This window comes from Pan paniscus, chromosome 14, assembly GCF_029289425.2.
Source record: "Pan paniscus chromosome 14, NHGRI_mPanPan1-v2.0_pri, whole genome shotgun sequence".
Lineage (NCBI taxonomy): Eukaryota > Metazoa > Chordata > Mammalia > Primates > Hominidae > Pan > Pan paniscus.
The window spans coordinates 100,592,316-100,615,550 of NC_073263.2; the positions used below are offsets into that span (position 1 = coordinate 100,592,316).

General features: G+C 45.2%; 2 protein-coding genes across 7 annotated transcripts in view; one reads left to right on the forward strand and one right to left on the reverse strand.

The window, feature by feature from the left end:
- The window catches only part of DOCK9 (dedicator of cytokinesis 9), a 292,065-nt gene extending 271,203 nt beyond the window's left edge, over positions 1-20,862 (reverse strand). For 3 of the 6 annotated variants that reach the window (XM_055096949.2, XM_055096946.2, XM_034936903.3), the window contains exon 1: positions 20,385-20,569. In XM_055096949.2, coding sequence (XP_054952924.2) covers positions 20,385-20,513 — 129 coding nt within the window. In that variant the 5' untranslated portion in view covers positions 20,514-20,569. Of the gene's footprint in view, positions 1-20,384 lie in introns of all 6 variants that reach the window. The other 3 variants (XM_057299611.2, XM_055096929.2, XM_055096933.2) reach the window with 3 other exon arrangements.
- LOC134728819 (collagen alpha-1(I) chain-like) lies at positions 20,808-22,789 on the forward strand. Its single transcript, XM_063595889.1, has one exon. It carries the CDS (start codon positions 20,808-20,810, stop codon positions 21,543-21,545), a length of 738 nt encoding a protein of 245 aa, XP_063451959.1. The 3' UTR covers positions 21,546-22,789.
- Positions 22,790-23,235: the final 446 nt, after the last annotated feature.

Consider the following 23,235-nt stretch of genomic DNA (forward strand, 5'->3'; position numbering starts at 1 on the left):
CTCAACAAATGTGTTCACTTAATTGATGCATGTGTGAAATTTAAAATTTATCAGTTCAGATATATGTGGGAAACAGTTTTCAAGCATCTATAAAATACATGTGCATGCTTATTTGTTTGCCAATCAAATAAATACTTGCTCATTTCTTTACCCAGGAGATTAACATGACCCACACATGTCCTGAATGGCAAAAGTAAAAAAGATAAAAATAAACAAAGATCAAGGCTAACACAAGTGTATACATCTTTATCTAAGAACCAACTTTAGTACTTTAGCATGTTTCTTGGCACTCAAAAAGTGGTGTTTTTCTAGAAACAATGATCATTAGCCCCACTGCAAATCAGCAGAATGTCACCTTGTTTCCAAAAGCCCCCAAGCTAAGTATTCAGCATCTTTTACAATCACTAAAACCCCAGGGAATGGTGCCATGCAAATTTGTGTTCTATGGAGCTTAAAAAAAGACTGAATTTTCTTTTCATGCCCAGTACACACAATCATTTCAGATTATTTTTAATCTAGAACTCCACAAAAACTGGTTTCATTTTCAATTCTAAGGAAAACTGGTTTCATTTTCAATTCTATATCAACTATGATAGACAAAGAACTCTAATAATATACTGTTACTTAATATACATTTAATATGTTAATATACTATATTATTTAACAAGCTTAACATGGCTTCTGGAGTTAATTAAGGACATCGTCAAGATCCAACTCCTTGCATATTTTGGGGATCTTTGCACCTATGGAGCGTATTCTAAATTCCAAGAGAAATAAATCTCTTAAATGCCCTGTTTTCCCTAGTTACCTTAAAAGGAAATTACCTGCATATAGCTACAAAATGCTAATTTTAGGAGTCCTTAGATTGTCAATAGCTACATTACCATAAAACTAAAAAGCCTCCCATCCCATCTCTCTAGCCTGTTCCTTGGAGTCCTGACCCACAATTCTCACTGCATGTATCTCATTCATGGTAATTTCTTCTGCCACTACCCAGAATCTTTACAAGAGAAATATCCTATCACTACTCCCATGAGTAACAGCCATATTAAACATCTGGTTTCTGAATCTTGCAAAAGGAGTGTAATAGATAAGTAGGTCCCAGTGTGTTTCTACTACCCAGAAGGCTGACTTCAGTCTTGACACCTTCCTAAAAACTCCATCTGCACCGGTCACAACCTTCCTTCTTCCTTCCAGGAGCAAAATAGCCAAGCGGCAGAGGACCCTAAAAGAGGACCTCAACACCAAAGCTCCCTGGGTCCCATCTGTGTTCCTTTGTCCACTCCAGATTCCATGCTCCTTGAGGACAAGGATAGTGTCTTCACCAAATGTTTACCTTTCTTTAGTGTTTGTTGAGTCAATGAATCATCAGTGACAACCCGAGACCTACTCAATACTAAGGTATGAGAGCTTTAAAAACTTCTAATAGCACTGCATTTTTCTCTGCTAACATCATCATTAAGAACTCAAAAATGACTCAAGATCTGCTAAGATCCTCAACTAAAAGAGGACACTGAATCCTCTCCAAATTCCAGGGAAAGATGCCCTGGCCTGAGAATGTGGAAAAAGATCACAAGGGAAGCCTGCAGCAGAGAAGACTGGATTCCATCTGGCCTCTGCCCCCTCCTCTCCCAAAGGTCACTGCAGATGGAAGTGAGCTCCAGGTCTGCACCAGGCCAGACTCAAAACCAAATGATTTCGTCAGAAAGGAATCAACTCTGCAGCTTAAATCAACTCCAGGCTGGTCAGTGACTTCTCCATTGTGCAGGTGCCACCCATAGGCACCAGGCCAAGACCATAAAGGAGTAAGTAGTATGGGCAAAATACCATTTTCCTGACATGAAATGCAATGCTCACTGGAATATGCTGATTCTCCCACTGAGTTGCCCAGGAGATGGAGAGGTAGGGCTGCTTCGGGGCCTATTGCCCAGGGTGGAGGATATCCAAGATGCCAAGATTCCACATTGTAAGGACAGAAGCTTTTTTTTTTACAATGTCTAACAACTGAAGCCATGGAAAAAACATCTGTAGTTCTCTCAAACTCTGGGAGCTATTCTGAAACTCTCCCCCATCAAATAGAGTTCCCTAAGCCTACAGAAAGAACCGATCCCCAGTACCCCACATGTGGTTCTCCACAGCCCATAATCTTCAACCCCCTACCTCCCGCCCCAGCATTGATACTCTAGACCAGGATATGGAATCACCAACTGTGACTATCCTCAATTCAAGAAACCCTCATCTGCTATTGGTGATCCCTTTTCTCTCATGCCACCGCTTACACATGACGGAAATCTCAACACCAATGTGTTTAGTAACTTCGAGGAGAAACCAACACTGTCAGGAATCTCCGCCCCTCTGAGTTTTCAGTGGAGAACTAATAAAGTCCCTTTAAAAACCTAATACCCTGGCCAGGCGCAGTGGCTCATGCTTGTAATCCCAGCACTTTGGGAGCCCCAGGTGGCAGATCACCTGAGGTCAGAAGTTCGAAACCAGCCTGGCCAACATGGAGATAACCCCATCTCTACTAAAAATACAGAAAATTAGCTGGGCGCAGTGGTGGGCGCCTGTAATCCCAGGTACTGGGGAGACTGAAGCAGAATCACTTGAACCCGGGAGGCGGAGCTTGCAGTGAGCCCAGATCGCGCCCTGCACTCCAGCCTGGGCGACAAAGCAAGACTCCATCTCCAAACAAACAAACAAACAAAAAAACCCTAATACCTCAATCAGTTTTTCACGAACTCCACAGAAATTAGTTAAGCACATACATCCTTCAGTTTAAAAAAAAAAATCATTTAACAGCAGTTACTTTCGATCTGTTAGGAAAAAAATAACATAGAAGATTCTTAAAGGAATAGCGAAGGAAAATAAAAATGGCAAAATGAATACAGTAAAAGCCTGGGAAGGAAAAAGTTAACCTAAGAGATTAAATATCCTGTAAATTCTAGCTAGTATAATAGTTTACAGATGAACCGACTATACTATAAATATTATGGCACCTCTGCTATCACCATAGGAACTCTGCTTTCTACTTAAGAAAACAGCAATATGTTAGAGTGACAGATTAAATAAGTCCTCTAAACAATCTTAGAAATGCAACTCTTTCTATAATAATACAGTTTGAACCAAATTGTCATTTACAGCTGAATATTTATTTTAGCCAACGCAAAGCAGCCTGAAATGTAAAATGACCTAGATTAACAGAGCTTATTCTACACTAACAAATTTTAGGTTAATAGGCCTAGGGAGGTTTTTTCTCAAGTCACATCATAATTTTAACCAATGTACATGTAAAACTGTGATATTCTGTCCCTTCAATAACATTGACTACTAAATTAGTTCTTCCTTCATGAATAAGTTACTACTGAGACCTTTTTTAGATTAATTTTCTAAGTTTTGCTTTTTATTTCTTTCTCCCTTTCATCCTAATACCCCTTAAACAGAAATGCAGAACTCCTTTCTCGGCTTGTAGAAACATGAGTATCAATTTCACCAACAAACTAGCTTGGGACTAATGAAATATACAAGCACGGAGGAGATCCATGGTGCAAATAGATGTTTCATAGTCTCCTATTATCTGAGTACCAATGACACTTGACAACACACAAGTGTAAACAAAGTAATGTGATTATTTTCTATAGTCACTGGAAAATTCACTGGACCAGGAGTCAGCAAACTCGATTTTGTTCTTGTCTCTATAACTAGCTGTAGACCACAAAGGTTTATCCATGGCTGATCTCATCTTCCTCATCTGCAAAATTAGGAAGTTGGACCAGATGACCACCAAAGATGACTTTCATCTCCAAAAGAATATTTCACTTTCATGTCACGCATTTCTATAAACCCAGAGAATTAGTGGTACTTTCCAAAAAATACGTTTAATGATTCAAGTTAATCACTTAAAAGTTTTCAAGAAACTCCAACTTCAAAATTATATCTTAAAATGTTTTGACACTTTTAGACAATCTCTGCCATCTTGCCAGGAAAAGGGTTAAGGTTAGCCAGGTGACCTTAATTAAGCAAGTCACTTGATTTCTCTGGTCTTTAATTCCTCATCAAGAAACAGAAATAATAAAACTATCCCTGTCTATCTGACCAGATTTTCCAGAGGCCAAAGATAGACTTTTTTTTTTTAAAAGAACTTCATAAAACAGTCAAACGCAAAGTTGCATTGTTTCACAGGGGCATCCCGCCTCTATGAGCATTTAATGCAAGGCTCTTAACTGTTGACAATATTTCTGCTTCCAACATGCATGTGTGTGCCCTCATTTCAGGAACATATTTTACATCACAATGCCCATGTGTACAAGCACTAAGATATACAAGTGTAATTTTCAAGCATACCAATTTGAACATCTTACATTTAGTACAAACTTTCCTTCCAATATTCAATGTATTTGCTTTTTCTTAATAGATTACCTATTCACTTAAAGTAAAACAGCTGGGAAATCCTAGAATATATAAAGAACAAATCATATTCCTATCTTTTCATGTGTTTCCTTCCAATATTTTTCTTAAACATGTTTTCACATAATTGTGACCACACGCATTTCTGCTTACTACGTTTTTTTTGCTCAACTTTGTAATTTTCCTGTGTTATAAATTCTCCGCAAGCAGCACTTTAAAGGGTTATATGGTATTTCTTTAGCTTGCCCCCATAAATAACCACAGCCTGCACTTAGTGAGTATTTACTGTGTGCTAGGCCCTATTCTAAGTGCTTTATATGCAATTGCTCGCTTAAGTACAAAGATCTATGGGGTAAGTGCTATTAAAATGTCCACTCTCTGGGTGAAGAAACTGAGAAGGCAGAACTAGTAGATGAAGAGCTGGGGCTGAAGCCTCCTGAACCCAAGTTCTCATGCACTATATCCTACTGCCATCCATGGCAAGAAATATCCCCCTAGTAACAGAAACTTGGTTATACAACTGCATTTCTATGTTTAGAACTGAGGGAATAAACATTTGATATTTAACTTATTCTTGAAACAAAAGAGAATGGCTTACTTTAATCTGTATAATGGCTTACTTTATAATCTGTAAGATCATAAACTTTTTTCCGTGAACAAAATATTGCTTATTTTTTTCATAAAAAAGTAAATAGTTCTGTATATTACAGTTAACTCTTGAACAACGCAGGAGCTAGAGCTACCAACCCCCTGCACAGTCAAAAATCCACCTATAACTTTTGACTCCCCAGAAACTGGCTAATAGCCTACAGTTGACTGGAAGCCTTACTGATAAACAGCACACAATTTGTATGTGATATATATTATACTGGTTTTTTTGTTTTTTGTTTTTTGACACAGGGTCTTGCTCTTTTGCTCAGGCTGGAGTGCAGTGGTGTGAACACAGCTCACTGCAGCCTCAACCTCCCAGGCTCAAGCCATCCTCCCACTTCAGCCTCCCAAGTAGCTGGAACTACAGGTGCATGCCACCATGCCTGGCTTTTTTTTTTTTTTTTTTTTTGCCATGTTGCCCAGGCTGGCCTTGAACTCCTGGTCTCAATCCATCCATCTACCTTGGCCTTCCAAAGTGCTGCAATTACAGGCGTGAGTCACTGTGCCCTACTATTACACTCTATTCTTACAATCAAGTATGCTAGAGAAAAGAAAACATTATTAATCATAAGGAAGAGAAAATATACTTACTACTTGTTAAATGGAAGTGGATCATCATAAAGGACTTCATCGTCTTCATAGTGAGTAGGCTAAGGAAGAGGATGAGGAGGGACTGGTCTTGCTGTCTCAGGGGTGGCAGAGGCAGTAGAGGTGGAGGGTGTGGGACAGGAGGCAAGAGAAGCAGGAACACTAGGTGTAACTGTACTGAAATACATAATTTCTGGCTCGCTTTTTAGTTTTTTAATTTCTCTGAAAATGTTTCTATATAGTACCAATCCTTCCACCATTTGCTTTAGTTTCAGTGCCCGTATCTTAAAGGGATCCATGCCATAAAAGAAGTCAAAAGCACTCTTGAATAATTAGCATGCTTCTGCCAGACTGTCTGACGTCAACTTCTTTTCTGGCAGTGCCTCTTCTTCTACGTCTTCTTCCTCATCACGGGGCATTAGTTCTGAAGCACTAGTCTCCATCAGACCTCTTCTGTTAATTGCTCTGGTGTGGTGTCTATTAGCGCTTGAATTTCTCCAAGGTCTTTATCTTGAAACCCTTCACCCCAGCCCCACCTTTTTTGCTATATCCACAATCTCTTTCATGGTTTCCTTCATTGGCTCTGTCATAAATCCTGTGAAGTCATGCACAACATCTGGACACAGTTTTCTCCAGCAGAAATGTTTCAGACTTGATGGCTTTCACTGCTTTTTGTATAACAATGACGGTATCCTTCAATGATACACTCCTTCCAGACTTTCATGATGTTCTATTTGGGTTGTCTTCCACAGCGCTACGGTCCCTTCCGTAAAGTACAGTGTGCATTGAGCCTTAAAGGTCCTTATGGCCCCTGATTTAGAGGGTGAAGTAGGACATTGTGTTTGGGAACAAGTAGACCACTTCATTGTCTTTGGTGTTGAACTCATGTGTTCTGGGTGGCCAGGAGCATTGTATAATATCAAAAGAACTTTAAAAGGCACTCTCTTGTTTGCAAGGTACTTCCTGACTTCAGGGACAAAGCACTGATGAAACTGAGGGAAACTAAAGATGGGGTTTGGCATCAGCTCACCCCAACCAGAGCATTCTTTCATGCATCCCCAGTGATCACAAAACCCCATACCACTACCTCGCTGATGCTATCTATACCCACTAACCCTGAGGCTTTAGTCAGACAAAGAAAACACCCATTCTAAATTGTTCTTCTGTGTTCTCAGAATGCTTAACCATGCCTCTTACTTAAAGAATTCCAGGGGCCAGGCATGGTGGTACACATATGTAATCCTAGCACTTGGGAAGCCGAGGCAGGAAGATCACTTGAACTCGAATTTGAGACTAGCCTGGGCAACATGGCAAAACTCCATCTCTACAAAAAATACAAAATTGAGCCAGGCATCATGGCACACACTTATAGTCCCAGCTACTTGCAAGGCTGAAGATGGGAGGATTGCTTGAGCCCAGGAGGTCAAGGCTTCAGTGAGCCAAAATCACACCACTGCACTCCAGCCTGGGTGACAGACCCTGTCTCAGAAAAAGAAAAAAGAATTCCAGGAATTGGCCATAGGAGATCCAAAATATGGAACCAAGGTTGCAGAGTGTCTCACCTCAGGAAGGAATGCTGACCAACTGATTTATAGCCTTGTTGTCACCGGCCAGACCACCATGTGGCCCATCACTTAAGATAACCATCGCAACCAGATATTCTGACCAGATATTCTGACCCGCATACCCTACCACGTGCTTTGCCCAGCCCACCCTGCATATCCTACCCCTGATGTCAATTCCCATGCTTTGCCTAATAAAAAATCCCTACAGGCTCAGAGAGTCAGCTAAGGAATTCTCTCATTCTCATTCATTCTCTCTCTCTCTTCTCTCTTCTTTCTCTCCTCTCTTCTCCTTCTTCTTTTCTCTCTCCTCTCTCTCTCTCTCCTCTCTCTCTCCCCTCTCTCTCTCTCTCTCCTCTCTCTCTCCTCTCTCTCTCTCTCTCTCTCGTGCTTCCTCCCTTATGCTCAGGCATAAGCTCCAATGAAGGCTTTTCTTTCGGCCTCGGGTCGATTTCTATTGCATTGAGGGCCCAAGAACCCATGGCTGGTAACAAAACCAATCCAGAAAAAGGGTTCTCCTTGACCAGGTCTTCTTATACAATGAACAGACTGGCAGCTGGCATTGATCTTTTCCCTTTAAGGGTTGGGGGTTGGCAGCTTTATAGAAAAGGGCAGTCCTGATTATAAACCTGATTGCATTTGCACAAAACAGTAGAGTTGGCCTAACCCTTCCTGCCTTCAATCCTGGTGTTCACTTTTCTTCCTTACTAAAAAATGTCCTTTGTGGCATTTTTTCCAGAATAGGGACTTTAATCTGTATTAAAACCCTGTTCGGGCAGATATCCTTTCTCCTCAATGACTTTCTTAACGGCATCTGGGAGCTTGTATGCTGCCTCTTGGTTGACAGAACTGCTTCTCCTGTTATCTTGATATTTTTAAAGCCAAAACTCTTTCTAGAATTATCAAACCATCCTTTGCTGGCATTAGATTCTCCAGCTTCAGATACTTCACATTCCTTTTGCTTTAAGTTGTCATATAATGACTTCACTTTTTCTCAACTCATCAGTCTATAGGTATTCCTTTCTATAGCAATCCTGTGCCCACATAAAAGCTGCATTTTCACTACAAGATAAAAAGGTATTTTGCAAGAAGTGCAAGGTTTTTATGCCTGCTGACGCAGCTACAGCTCAACAGCTCACAAATTTCCTTTTCTTTTTCCACAATGGTCCTTAAACTGGATTCATTTATCTTAAAATGGCAGGCAACTGCAGCTGCAGAACACAGTCTACAAAACATATCAAGTAATTCAACTATTTCTTGTAATGTCATGACTTCTCTCTGTTTCCTAGGAGCACTTCCAGGATCTTTCTAAGGGCTGACACTTTGTAAGGGTCCAATGGTGTTATTCAATGTCTATGGTATTACACTGAACATCATATACAAGAAGGCAAGAGATCACTTTTTACCGCAATAAGCAATTTACTAGAGAGAAAAGAAAAACAGCTTGGAGCAGTCTGAGCTATGTGAACTATGCAGGCCCAGAGAAGAGACATGAATATGAGACTTCGGGTCGCCCCACTCCGTGCCCAGCGGCAACTGTTTAAAGTCATTTGGTTCCTGACTAGCTGCCTCCCCCATTATCTTCATGTTCCCAGAATGTGTGATACAAAGAACAACAGATAGCCAATCAATAGCCCATGTTGTTTTCATGTGAATTCTTGGTAAACAACTCAGAAACTGCCTCTTCTTTTCCTTTAAAAATCCACTTGTAACTCCTGTTAATCAGAGTGTATATTCAGGGCAATTTGAACCTTTGCTCCTGAGTTGCAGCAAGCTTGGCCCAAATAAACTCTCTACTTACGTTAAATTTTGCCTCCTCTTCTTCTTTTTGGGTCAGCACTGGAAAGAGGAACTGCTCACATAGGGATGATTGGTGTCACACGGTGTTTTAAGTGGATATTCACAACACAACACTCACCACAAAAGCTACAGGAGGTGGCTATGAAATCATTACAGTAGTACAATATGTACTGTAGTTAATTTTATGTAGTTATGATTTAATGTTGCATCTTTATATTTGTTTCTCTGGACTGTAAATGGCACCATGTATGGTCTGTGTTTGTGTGGGTAAGTTTTGATAAATTTTAACTTTTTATAATAGATTTGTGTATCATTTACAGTTGTAAATGATAAAATAGACTAGTATCTACACATTATTTTATATATTAATGACATACCTTTTTCTTAATTTCTTCAACGGCTATGCAGTTCATCTGTGAGTTTTTTCAAATTGTTGCACATCTCCAAAAATGTTTACAATACACTTATTTTTTTAATCTGCATATAAGTGGACCTGTGGAGTTCAAACCCATGTTGTTCAAAGGTCAGCTGTAGTACTTTTTTTTTTTTTTTTTTTTTGAGACAGTCTCACTTTCATCCAGGCTAGAGTGCAGTGGCTCAATCAGAGCTCACTGCAGCCATGACTTCCCGGACTTAAGCAATCCTGCCATCTCAGCCTCCTGAGTAGCTAGGGACTACAGGTGTGTGCCACCAAGCCCAGCTAATTTTTTCTTTCCTTTTTTTCTTTTTTTTAGAGATGGGTTCTCACTTTGTTGCCCAGGCTGGTCTGAAACTCCTGGGCTCAAGCATTGCCCCACCTCAGCCTCCCAAAGTGCTGTGATTACAGGTGTTAGCCACTGCACCCAGCCAATGGCACTATTTATAACTTTTTTTTTTAACTTAGCATGGTAAACATCTTTCCTTAGAACATTTGCCTAACTGTATGACTGAACATCTACTTTGTTAAGACACAATGTTTAAAAAATAGACATGAATCTCAATTTGAATCTCAATCTATTTTAAGAGTTTTAAAATAAACTTCATGGGCTTAATGGAGACCCTGGGTAGTTCATGACCATCTGCTTTCAGATTCACTTTCAGATTAACATTCAGTAGAGGGGGGAAGTCTCTACTACAGGCCCTGACCCAGCCTGTCTTCCAGTGTCATCACACCCAAGCGCTATCTTAATTATCTTTATCCCTGTCAACCTCAAAGAAAGAGAGGCAGGAAGATTCAAAGTTCTGATCAGATAGTAAGTCTCTTGCTACCAATTCACCAATAAAGAGTCAAGAAAGAAATAGAAAGTAAAAGTATAAAATAAGATAAATTCACTGATAAGGAGTCAAAAAAGAAACAGAAAATAAAGATGTAAAAGATACAATGTCACCATCCACGTGCTCCTTGCAAAACTCATTATTCAGTGTATGAAAAGCACTCCCAGTGATTTTTATTCCTTGTATTTTTGTTTTGTTTTGCTTTCTTCCAGATAAATGAGTTACTAAATATTTAACACAAGAGTTAGATCAGTGCCTTCTTTTACACATTGGAGCTCTATGGAATGGGTGAAAACAAATGGTCCTAACATAGAAAATTAATCTTATACATTTTGTACCAAGATGTGTGGCTGCTTTAAAATCCTATGCAAAGATCCCCGTACGGATTTACAGACAATCTGAACAGCTTTTCCTAAACTAAAACAAACACAGAACCAGCCTCTAAGTGATACACATTCTGATGTGCAAAAATATTGGCAAATTAGTCATATGTAGCAATGAGAAACTCATATGATAGAGCCTGTGCATTAGGAACATTTATCTGGCAGCAGGAGGTAAACTGGGATGAAATAAATAGAAATGGGTGCAGGGAAGAGAAATTAGAGGTAATAGGAAATAAGAAAAGGATAAAATTAAGATATAGAGTCAGATGTAGCGTCTTCAGGGTTTGTTCATTCATCCAAAAAATATGACTGAGCCCCTGCTATGCACCAGGCCCTGCGAAAACCACGGTGAACCAACAGTCCAGGGAGGGAAAAAGACATTAAGCAAATGTACAAAAATAAATAAATAAATAAATTGTGATAAATGGTCAAAGGAAAGGAACAGGCAGTGCAGGTTTTAGTTTGGGTGGATAGGCCAGGACATGCGAGTACAGTTTCAAAGGCCAGAGAGAGTGGCCTGGCAACTGAGAGGGGTAGCCAGGGGTCATGATTATTCCAGGCAGAAGTGAGAGCTTTTTACCTCCTGGAGTATAAGAGAGGCTGGCATACATGGGAGGGTGGTGTCTGATAAGAAGAGAGCCTTATGGTCCAAGGGAAATAGTTTGTATCCCAAGGGCAATGGGAAATACTAATGTCTTCAGGGTTTAGAATTGAACCTATAAGGATGGATTAATTACAGTAGCAAAGAAACCAGATAAGAAGGATCCTATCCCCTATGACATGGTTTGGCTCTGTGTCCCCACCCAAATCCCCAGTGTTGGAGGAGGGGCCTGGTGGAAGGCGACTGAATCATGGGGGCAGACTTCCCCCTTACTGTTCTCATGATAGAGTTCTCATGAGATCTGGTTGTTTAAAAGTGTGTAGCACCTCTCCCTTTGCTCTTCCCTTTTCTTGCCAGCCATGTGGAGATGTGCCTGTTTCCCCTTCACCTTCTGCCATGATTGTAAGTTTCCTGAGGCCTCTCCAGAAGCAGAAACCTGTACAGCCTGCAGAACCATAAGCCAATTAAACCTCTTTTCTTTATAAATAACCCAATCTCAGGTATGCCTTTATCGCAGTGCAAAAATGGACTAATACACCCTACTACTGCACAGACCAGGAAAGAAAGGAGACAGGAAAGGGGATGCCAGGTTGCAGCAGGCATCAGTGCTGCTCACCAAAGATGTGAGTCCTCCTTGCAGACACATAGAAAGGATTGTACTTCCCTGCTCCTGGAGTTCGGTGCTGCCATGTGATTTGCTTTTGCCACACAGACCTGCCACATTCAAGATGGGGGCTGTCCCATCAACTGTGGTCCCAGGACAATATGGAACTAGGCTCCCAGCCCACACTCAATGGAGAGGTAGCGTGTGGAAGAAATAAACCTTTCTGTTCTAAGCCACTGAGATCTGGGAGTCCTTGGCCCATAACGACTGATTCATGACAGAAAGTAACGAATGTAGTGGTTCTTGAATGAGGAAGGCAAAGGAGATAAACAGAAGAGACATAGGAGGAGTTACAGATTTCAAAGTTGGTGATGAAATGACACTCCCCACTAAAACAAGAATGTAAAAAGGACAACCTAACTTGGGATGAAAAGTGGCAATTTATGTTTCATAGATGCTGAACTTAAGGAGCTGGTAGGACAGCCAAGTAGAAGAGTCAGGCAGGAAAACAGAAAAGCAGGTCTAGGACGGGGCACAACATGCGGTAGAAGCGGGGAGAATCAGAACTGAGATAAAACTGTGGAAATTGCAAAGAGGTGGTGCCCCCCTTCGGAGTGAAGGGAAAAAATTAAATTCTATAAACCAGTGGTGGAGAAGAGACCCTTTAGGAACGCCCCTTTGTGGTGACTGCAACAAAAAGAGTGAAGAAGATAAAGGAACAGACATCAGAGAAGGAGGAGGAGACGCAGGAGAATCCTGTTCCACAGAACGGAAGAGGGTGCTTAGTCGTATGGGGTGAGCACTGAGAGGCCGCCCCACACTAAGGACATGAGCAGGTCACAGGGATAGGGAGCTGTGGATGGTGAGGAAGCAGAGGCAGACCAGCCAGTGTAGAAGTAAAGACAAGAGCTGGGTCAGTAGAGCCAAGAAGCCCCAGGCCAGGGAATAGCCAAGGGCAGAGCCTGTGACAGACAGCCTCCGGCATCTCAGAAACTCCCAGCCCTCCTCTCTCCACCACTTGCTAAGTTCTGAGCAACTTTTTAAAATTGCAGAAGCTCAAATATACAACAGGAAGAAAAAGAACTATCTCTTAGGAGTAAGTGGCTTCGCTCTGAGGGCTCCAATTATCACAGCACATTCTCAAATCATCTTCCTGTCAATATTGACCAAAGTTATAAAAGTAATACATGTCAACTGTAGAAATCTGGGAAGGACAGAAAATCGGAAGAAAAAAAAAGTGAACTTCCCATCATCCCACATCCAGAGAACCACTGTTAACATTCTGCATTCTGGTTTATGTTAAAGACTAAACACAGATAGGTCAGGCCGATAGCCAGTCAACGAATGTACATAAGAGATTTATGCTAAAGAAAAACAATTTTATGACAGGTACACTTTTAAAACCTCATTCTTATCAAACCTACATTCCATACTGTACAGTACAGCTTATGTCCATGTGAATGCGGCCGTGGAGTTGTAGAATGGGGTAGCCCTCCAAGCAAAAAGTTTAACTTAACACTATGACCAAGAGATGTCTATAGAAAAATAGCTACGGGGCAAATATTGTTTCTAAGCTTACTGTTTGACTTTTGTATGGTACTTACAGAGACAGACGTTTAGTGTTAACATGGGGAGGCAACAGGCAGAGTGGCTAGGAGCTCAGGGTGTGAAGTTACAGTGCCAAGCTTCAATACCCAGCCCCCGTACCTACACCTGTGACCTCGAGGTAACGTAACCTGTGTGTGAAGCCTTCAGATGCATTCTAGGGCATCTGAATAAATGCTGGCTCCAGAAATATTTAGTCAAGATAATCAATCTTCTCCTTTAGTAACATAATAAGAGCTTGCATTTGCTAAGCACTCACTATTAACTACTTCACATGCATTATCTTACTTAATCTTTACTTTTAAAAAACTCTGTAAGATAATACCTACCAATCCCAATACTCAGATGAGCAAACTAAGACTCGGGCAACGTATGTTGCTCGAAGTCCTCAGCCAATCGGTGGCAAAGCCAAGGCTCACCTCCAAAGCCCATGTCCAACTGGTTTCTTCCTGAAATTTCGTACTTCAAAAATCCCTCTCTAGGCCGGGCGTGGTGGCTCATGCCTGTAATCCCTGCACTTTGGGAGGCCGAAGTGGGTGAATCACTTGAGGTCAGGAGTTCAAGACCAGCCTGGCCAACATGGTGAAACCCCGTCTCTACTAAAAATACAAAAATTAGCCGGGTGTGGTGGCACACGCCTGTAATTCCAGCTACCTGGGAGGGTGAAGCAGGAGAATCACTTGAGCCCGGGAGGCAGAGGTTGCAGTGAGCCAAGATTGCACCACTGCACTCCAGCCTGGGTGACAGAGTGAGACTCCATCTCAGATAAATAAATAAATACATAAATATCCCTCTCCAGTCTTACATGATTATTTCCCCACGTTTTATGTGGTTTCTTTTACTTTACAAATAACTCTTACATTTCACTATAATTTATTTCAGTATGTGCTATAAGGTAGGGCTCCAACATTACCATTTGTAACACCATTTACTGAATGGTAACTCACCATATCCGACTACTGCTCTCATGATACCTAAGTGCCTACACACACACAGGCCTGTTACTGGATTTTCCCTTCCACGTCACACCTCCCATCCCATTCTTGGGCCTGCCTGACAGAAAACAGTCACATTATTTACTCTCAGGATTACACTTAGGGAAGGTCTCTCTAGGAAGCATATGTTCATGGCTGGTTTGAACTTCTTTCCTGAAATAGTTTCAAAAAGACAAAGGAAAAAAAATCTATTTCAGGATGTGTTCTCAGCCAATCAATGAAATTGTTCCCAAAGTTGGCAACTGTAATTTCTCAAAACCTCTCTCCCTTCCTCCAAAAACTTGCTCTTCTTTGCCCAAGCCGCTCTGCTCCTTCTTGGTCCTACCTGAGCATACTAAGCATTTGCTCAATTTCTTATTCTTTCCTAGAAAAAAAGGATAAAAGTCTTCCTTATCTCTGCATCTTCCAGGTCCAGTTTAATTCTTAATAAATTCTTTCCCGAATACACTGGTTCTGTGCTTTCATCTTCCTCTGTTCACTGAACCACGTTTGACTCTTTCCATGGTGTGCCTTAGTACTGTTAGTCACCTTAGCGTAGGTGACTGACCCGTCCACCTGTTTAGATCATAAACCCTGCACGGGCAAGGGCCTACTCTGACGTGGTATCATGTTCTTCGCACCCAGCAGAGAGCCCTGCCCCAGGGTCGGCCCTCAGTAAATGTGGACAGTGATTTCACAGTTCCTTCCCTCCCTGTTCAAACTCAAGGCCTCACTAATGTCCTCCTGGCAGTGTACTAAGAATCAAAAGGACTAGAAGCCAAAGGAATGGAACCTGCTGTTAATGATCTAGTCCAAGATGGGCCTCCACCCTGCTTCCGATATTTTGGGACATTTCTGTTTTCTCCACTGGAGGGTGGAGAAAAACAGTGCAGAGAAGCCCTGGCCAGTTCAGCTATCAGCTTACTGACATCTGATTTTAAATTATAGCCAAAAACGAGATTTTACCTTACTTGAGAATTTCAAAGAACACCATTACCGGGGTCTCACGTTACCTCCGACAGCACTGGAATCTTGAGCTGAATAAATGGGGCAGTGAGGGAAGCCTCAGGCAGACTCAGGGACACTACCATCCCATACCTTCTGTCTGCCCTCCTTCAGTAACACCAAGCGCAATTTAGCAACGACCTGACTTGCTTTCATTTGTATTGTTGGAATTCAAAGGGGTGAGGAGTGGCATCGCTGGCAAGTGCTTGACATCGAAGAAGAGTTTGAAGTTGAACATAGTGAGATAAGATCAGTAAGGAAGCCGGGCAGCCAGAAGACTTGTATATTAATACCCAAGTGCAGGACGGTCAGCACGCCCATGCAAAGGGATGTGACCTGATATTCACACAAATCTTTCAGAGAAAGGACACTTGCAGGCTTTGAGTGGTATTAATACATCCTCTTAGATCTAGGCCATTATGATGCCATCTTTAATACATCTGAAAGACCTGAGGTAAAATCCTTTCAGGAGCTCCAAAAGTAATCATCACTCAACCCTGCTCAGGGAATTCTTTCTAGCTTTTCTTCTGAGTTCGCGTACGTTTTGAACATGCTACCTTCCTGACTATTCTAAATTATGGAAAGCTAATTCTGAAATTGTGAGGATTCTTCCTTCATTACCAAAAATCATAATTTACTTTTCCTACAGTTAAAAATGTTCCCAGTAGTACCTCCACTACTTTTATAAAAGCAGTTTAGGGCTGGGTATGCTGGCTCGCACCTGTACTCCCAGGAGTTTGGGATTGCTTGAGCCCAGTTCAAGACCAGCCTGGGCAACAGGGCAAAACCCCATCTCTAAAACAAAATACAAAAATTAGCTAGGCGTGGTGGTGCATGCCTGTAATCCCAGCTACTCTGGAGGCTGAGGTAAGAGGATTGCTTGTACCCGGGAGTTCAAAGGCTGCAGCAAGCCATGATTGTGCCACTACACTCCAGCCTGGGTGACAGATTAAGATGGTCTCTAAAAGAATAATAAATAAGGCCAGGCGCAGTGGCTCACCCCTGTAATCCTAGCACTTTGGGAGGCCGAGGTGGGCGGATCACCTGAGGTGAGGAGTTCAAAACCAGCCTGGCCAAATTGGCAAAACCCCGTCTCTACTAAAAATACAAAAAATTAGCCGGGTGTGGTGGCGGGCGCCTATAATCTCAGCTACTCAGGAGGCTGAGGCAGGAGAACCACTTGAACCCGGGAAGCAGAGGTTGCAGTGAGCCAAGATCATGCCACTGCACTCCAGCCTGGGTGAAAAGAGCAAGACTCCATCTCAAAAAAAAAATAATAATAATAAATAAATAAATAAATAAAAACAGCTTCAAATAGAAGCCCATTGGTGGAATAAGGGACTCTAGAAAAACCGAGTATGCCTCTTATTTAACAGAGCAGGAACCTTGAAGTTCAGAGACATTAAGCAACAGTCCAAGGGGACTTAAGTAGCTGGTAGAATATATGCCAGCCACTGCCTAAGAGCTTCACCCACATAGCTCAATTAATCCTTCCAACAACAATACAAGGAAAGCATAATTATTATCTCCAATCTACAGATGAAGAAACTGAGCCCCAACAAGGTTAAGTTATATACCTAAGATTGTACAGCTGGTGAGGCATAAAACCAGGTTTACAACCCATGCTCTAAACTACTAAACCTCTAAGATTAAAACCCGGAAGTCCTGACCCCATGGAGGGTTCTCTCCATTATAAAGAATTCTGTCTGGGTGTGCTGGCTCACGCCTGTAATCCCTACACTTTGGGAGGCAGGCAGATCACCTGAGGTCAGGAGTTTGAGACCAGCCTAGCCAACATGATGAAACCTCATCTCTACTAAAAACACAAAAATCAGCTGGGCATGGTAGAACACACCTGTAATCCCAGCTACTCCGGAGGCTGAGGCCAGAGAATCACTTGAATCTGGGAGGCGGAGGTTGCAGTGAGCCAAGATCACGCCACTGCACTCCAGCCTGGGTGACAGAGCAAGACTCCATCTCAGAAAAAAAAAAAAAAAAAGAATTCTAAGGCTCATGAAAGAGCTAACCATGTTTGACAAGGTCTACAAAGCTTTTTTAGGTCCTTATTAGAACAAACTAACAATCAAAGATTTTTTAATATAATCTGGGAAATGTGAAGAGCATACTAACAAGTTGTTAATTTTATTATGACACAGTTATGTAAGAATAGACCCTATTTTTAAGTAACATATACTAGTTATATAGAGGTGAAATGATATAAGGCCTGGGACTCACAATCACACATGAAAAATAATAGGAAGAAGAGACATATGAAGCAGGTTTGGCAAAATCTCGATAATTATTCAATCTGGATGATGAAATATGAAGGTTCATTATACTATTCTCTCTACTTTTTGTATGCTTATTTTCAAGCTTTTCAAACAAATTAATACAAAATCATTCATGAAAGTCCATGAACCTGAACCCATGAAAAATGAAGCTACTGAACAATGAAAAATGGATAAGCCCATATTATGTTTACATTTTAAAGCTTGTTTTTAATGGCAGCCTTTATCATCCACTGAACTATTTAATTTTGTTGTTTCTGATCTCATGACCATCCACTCATCAATACTTGAAGTGTGGGAAGAGCTACTAAACCCACACATAGTTTAATTTTTTTAAATCCATCTGCAGAACTGCTTTATTAGCTAGATAAGAATATTTATTGAGCATTTATGTTGTGGGCATTGTATTAGTGCTGACCCAAGTTTTCAGACACAGAGCAGAGTAATTATTTCCATCTAAGGACAGATGCACAGACCATGGGATTCTGAACCTGGCGTGGTTGCTGCTCTGCCTCCTGAGAAGTCCAGGGTTACCTTACCTCACCTCTCAGACCTTCATACAACAAAGCCCGGCCAGAACTTATGTGGCAGGTGCACCTGCTGTGGCTCCCTGGCAGACGCTGGAGCCACTAGAGGAAGTAAGCAGTGGCAGAGTACCAGGAAGGAGGTGGGGGGATGAGGTGTGTGGGTAATTTTCAGTATCTGTAAGCCCTCCCAGATTCTTCCTTCTGCAATTCAGAACCATCACAATGCATTTCCTATTTCCCATTCAGCCAGGGGCCCTCACATGCCAGAGCAGGCCCACCTGCTTCCCTGCATTTTGTATCTGTTCCATCACAGGTTTCATCAGACAAGTGACCACAGACAGACGAGACTAAGAGTTCAGACAACAGCCGGGCATCTGGCTCTTCATGCTTAAGGGTGTCCAGGGAAAACGGATGTACTACTAAAGTATCATGAGGTAACACAGTTGGCAGCCTGTCACACGTGGGAATGGACACTCCTAGGTCACCATTAGTAGGCCATCCTCTGATGGGAAGGGCAGATATTCGGGGACTACTGCACATCAGCAGTGTTGTGTCTGCACCAGCACTCCTGGGCTCCATCTACACGGCTTATTAAACCAGTACCTGCAGCACTTTGGAAATCATGGCACACTGGTACACTTTATTTACTCTTCTTCTGCCTCAAATCCCTGATGACCACGGCAGGCCCCAGATAAAGGAACCAACTTCTGTGTGTGAACAGAAAAGATGCCAAAGAAGTTGCAGGCTTTATCCTTAACATGCACTGGCAAAAGTCAGGAAGATGCAGGAAGCCACACAGAAGTTAGTTGGTTATGGAAGAGATGGCCAGGTTCTGGTCTGTTCCCAACTCCTGCTCTACTCCTTACCTAATCGACTTCCCTAAAATAGAAAAATTAAATCCTTGTTTACTATGGATCAAACTGGAGTTTGAGAAATTTGGAGTTGGCAGAGCTAGCAATCGAGAGAAAATTCAAACTGAGCAAACTGGATATAGAAATCAGCGAAGCTTCATCTCCAATCTCCACAAACGTCATTCACGCAATTCTGTGTCTGCCCAGGAAGCGCATCGATCTGCCACCAAAATGATGAATCCGCCCCTGTGTTAAGGGGCCCGGCACTCTGCCCTGACAATCCCCCACAGGGCCCAGACAACCACTTCCAAGGCCCATCTTCTTGCACCGTTCCAACAAACACAAGTCACACCCACCCACAAACAAGCCCGTTTCAAGAAAACAAATGCCGGCGGCAACGCAAGGAGCTGCTAAAAGTTTCCAGCTGCCCTGCAGAGCTCGCTCCTGCTCAAACGTCGCTCCACTCCCGCACCATCCAGGTGAATCGGGTTGTAGTGCGTTTCCAAATACAGCAGGACCAGCGCTGGCTGTGAAAAAGTTAATTGAAAACTTCATCTTCCTCACATCCAGAGGCCTATTCTCTAAAGACGTTCTGCCACGGGAAGATTCATTTTGGGCTGATGGCTTTGTTTACTTCGAACCCCCAAACGTCACAGGAATTTGCACCAATACTAAATTAGCGAGGGTTCCCATCAGGTCCCCCAAGCCTTCCTAAAAGGCGGCCAAACTTCAGGATACCGGCTTGGAGGTGGGGGGCGCAGGAGAGGATGCCGAAGTCCTTCCCTCCTGGAGTTCAGCCAACTCAAAGGGTTCGCAGGGGCATCTCCCACCCTGAGCGCAGACTGGATGAGGAAGCCCCCACCTCAATTCCCCTACGCCCCTCCAAAACACGGAAGGAGAGGGAGGCCGGGGGAGGGATGCGGGGGAGGGGGGAGAGTGTAATTTCCCAGTTGACAGAAAGCAGGTAAATTGGGAGAGAGCGGGGTGAAAAGAGTGACAGGGCGACGTCACTCCGCGGAAATTTCCCAGGAGGAAGGGGACAGCGATGGGGACAGGATCTTGGGTGGCGGGGAGGGGTCTGGGAGTTGCAGCCCCTCCAGGACCTTCTTTTCTCCCCTGTCCAACTCCCTCCCGCCGGCCCCACCTCTTGATTCCGCGGACCCAGCAGGGTCGGCCGCTCTGCCTCAGCCCTGCCGACTAAGAGGCGCCCGGCCCGGGCCCGCAGCTGCCTGCGCCCCCGCCACCCTCCCCCGGCCCGCGGTCGTCCCGCGGTCGTCCCGCACTCACCAGGAGCACGGAGCCGCGCACCACCTCAGACACGCTCTGCCGCAGCTCGGCCGCCGTGCCCGGCTTACTCAGCGCCCGGGTGAACTTCCGAGTCTCCGCCGAGGCGGGGAGCAGCGGCGGCTGCGACATCCTCCTGCCCCCGCCGCCTCCGCCTCCGCCTCCGCCTGCTCCCGCGGCCCGGCCCGGCCGCGCGGCCGCCAGGTGCGCCCTCGGCGCCCAGCCCGCTCCGCCCGCCGCTCCCGGCGCCGCCGCCGCCCGCTCCCCCCGCTGCTCGCCGCGAGTCCGGCCGCCGCAGCCCGGGCCGCGCCCTCTGCACCGTGTCACGCCCCAAGGCGCCCCCCTCGGCGTCCGCGGCCCCCCGCGATCGCAGCAGCGCCCGGGCTCGCTCCGGGCGACCGTGCGTGTGGCGGCGGCGGCTCCCCCATGCCACCAGCCTCCCTCGGCGACCACTCGCCGGGCCGCCTCCTCGGGGCGGGGTGTCCGGCGCGGCGCGGGCGGGGCGGGGCGCCCGGACGGCGGAGGAGGGGCCGGCGCGGCGGGACGGCGGGCCAGGCAGGTCGGCGCGGCCCGGCGCTGGAGCTAGGCGGCCGGACTGGCAGGGGCGGCGTGCCGCGCGGGACCCTCATTGGGGAAGGTGGGGGGTCGGGGCCGCCTCCGCTCCGGGCCGCACGTCCGAAGACTGGCGAGGGGACTGCGCACGCCACCAAGAGGGCGCACAGCCGAGGCTGGAGGATGCGCGGTCTCGGAGCAGGGTTTCCTGCCCAGGGAGCCCGGCTGCGCTCGAGGGGACCCCGAAGTCACCGGCAGGGTCGGAGCTCGGTGCACCACGCCCCCCCTCTGCGCCCGGGGCCTCTGCGGGGACGGAGGTCTCAGGAAAGTAGCCTTTATTTATGCGGCACCGATCGGAACCCGCGGCCGGCCGGGCGGACCTGGATGGAGCGTCCCTGCTCGGAACCTGGCGCGGGGCGCCGCGCGCTCGTGTGGCGCCTCGGCCTCCCCACCGTTCCGTCCCCGGAGGCACGGAGCTCGCGGCGGGACGATGACGGTTGGGCCGGGCCAGGCGTGGGAGACTCCCAGACTCCGGCCCGCCGGGACGGCCAGCTGCGTCACCTTGGACGTGGGCAATACTTCGGAGCCTCGGTTATGTCGCCTGTAACCTGAGGACAACGGCCTGGAAGGGGCTCGGGTGACACGGCGGCCCTCACGGGGGCCGATTTAGCCGGTCTGCCGCCCCTCCGCGCCGGACCGCCAGGCGGGGTACCAGGGAAACTGGGATGCGCCGGCTTGCAAGCCCACCGTGACGCAGAGCTGGCGGCCGCTAGCGACAGCCACCCTGTGAGGGACTTTCCCCCCAATACCCTAACCGCTTTCCCGTCTCTAAGGGTCCGCTCCCGCCCCGGCTCCGTTTCTGTCTCTCTGAGGAAGCCCGGCGCAGCCTAACTCTCACAGGGCCGCGGAGAGGGCGCGCCAGGCGGGGATTTGCGCCAGGCCCGCGGCGCATGCTCAGTGGTTGGGGACTAGGCGGGTACCCCGGGCGGGGAGCCTGACTGAAGGGCGGCTCTGCTGATTGGTCGGGCTGCTCACGCCACGCCCGTTGCCTTCCGATGGACAGTTCCTTACCTGCCGGGTCGGCCTCCGCAGAGAGCGGTGGCCTTGAAAACCCAGTTTTGGGAGAATCCCTGCCGCGCCTCCCGCCCAAATACCCAGAGGTTTCATAGCTGCCATCACTGCGGTGGAGGAGGCCGCCTGTTGCGTCCCACCCCACCAGAAAGCCTAACACTGGCCTGAAGCGTAATCTTAAAGTGGTAGGGGAAAATACCGATCTAGCGCAGAGAGCAAAACACCTCCGTTCTGGGTTTAATGGGCGGGTCTGGAGATGAGGTATGCCGTCCGCACTCAATAATTACTTGCAGGATCGGATTGTTTCTCCAGTGGGTGGGGACTGCAGGATGTAGCATTGAGTGAGCCTGGCAGATTGGAAGATAAAACAAGGGTGATGATAAAAACAATTACACACTAACCCATTTCCTCCTCCGTGAAATGAGGAAATGGCCTAGACATTTTCCAGACCTCTTCTGTCCTAAGAGTGGAGCTGGGTGACAGAGCAGGTGCAAGCCGGCCTTTCCCTGCCTCCCCGGGAAACGCATTCTGTTCGATGAGAGCAACTCAGCTCGCATTGACACCTTTCAGCTGCAGGAGTGTGGCCGTTCAGTTCTCATTTGAACTGTTGACAACAGTTGTCTTCTGAGAATCATGAGTTAGAGCCTCCCTTTAGGCTTCTGACTCCCTCAAAGGTACCAGACAACACAAACTTTTCCCTTCTTGTTACCTTGGCTCTCTAAGCTGTATCTACTTCCATACAAGGCGAACAATTTTGTCTTTTTAAATTAAAAACAACAAAAGCACCTAAGGTTGTAGGGTTTTATATTATTTTTTCTTTTCTTTTTTTTAAGAGCTATATGATTACAGTAGAGTGTATGTGTGTGTGTGTAGTCTAAAGAACAAAATTTCAACAAATGGTTTTAAAGATCTAATTGGCTTCTATTAGCAATGCATGAACCAGGCAGCCTTCTGACTACAAAATAGACAGGAGCTCTGTGGGAATGGAAGAACAGCTGGGTTTTGTTAAGGTAACTTAAACAGGAACAAGGGAAAAGCATAGTGCCGAAAGCACATTGGGTAACTTCAGGTTACTCTCCTTTATGGGTTAAAGCAGAGGGGGCTGCCTTAGCTGGCTCAGGCTGACTGGGCCCCGTTTGACTGGTTGCTGTGAATCTCCTGGTTTTTGGAAAACTGGCCCTTTTGGGGATTTTCCTGTTTTTTAAAGTCTCTGTTTAGTTACGTGGCACTT

Bases quoted from the DNA above. Each gene is read 5' to 3' on its own strand.
- LOC134728819 (XM_063595889.1), top strand. From the start codon at position 20,808: ATGCCACCAGCCTCCCTCGGCGACCACTCGCCGGGCCGCCTCCTCGGG.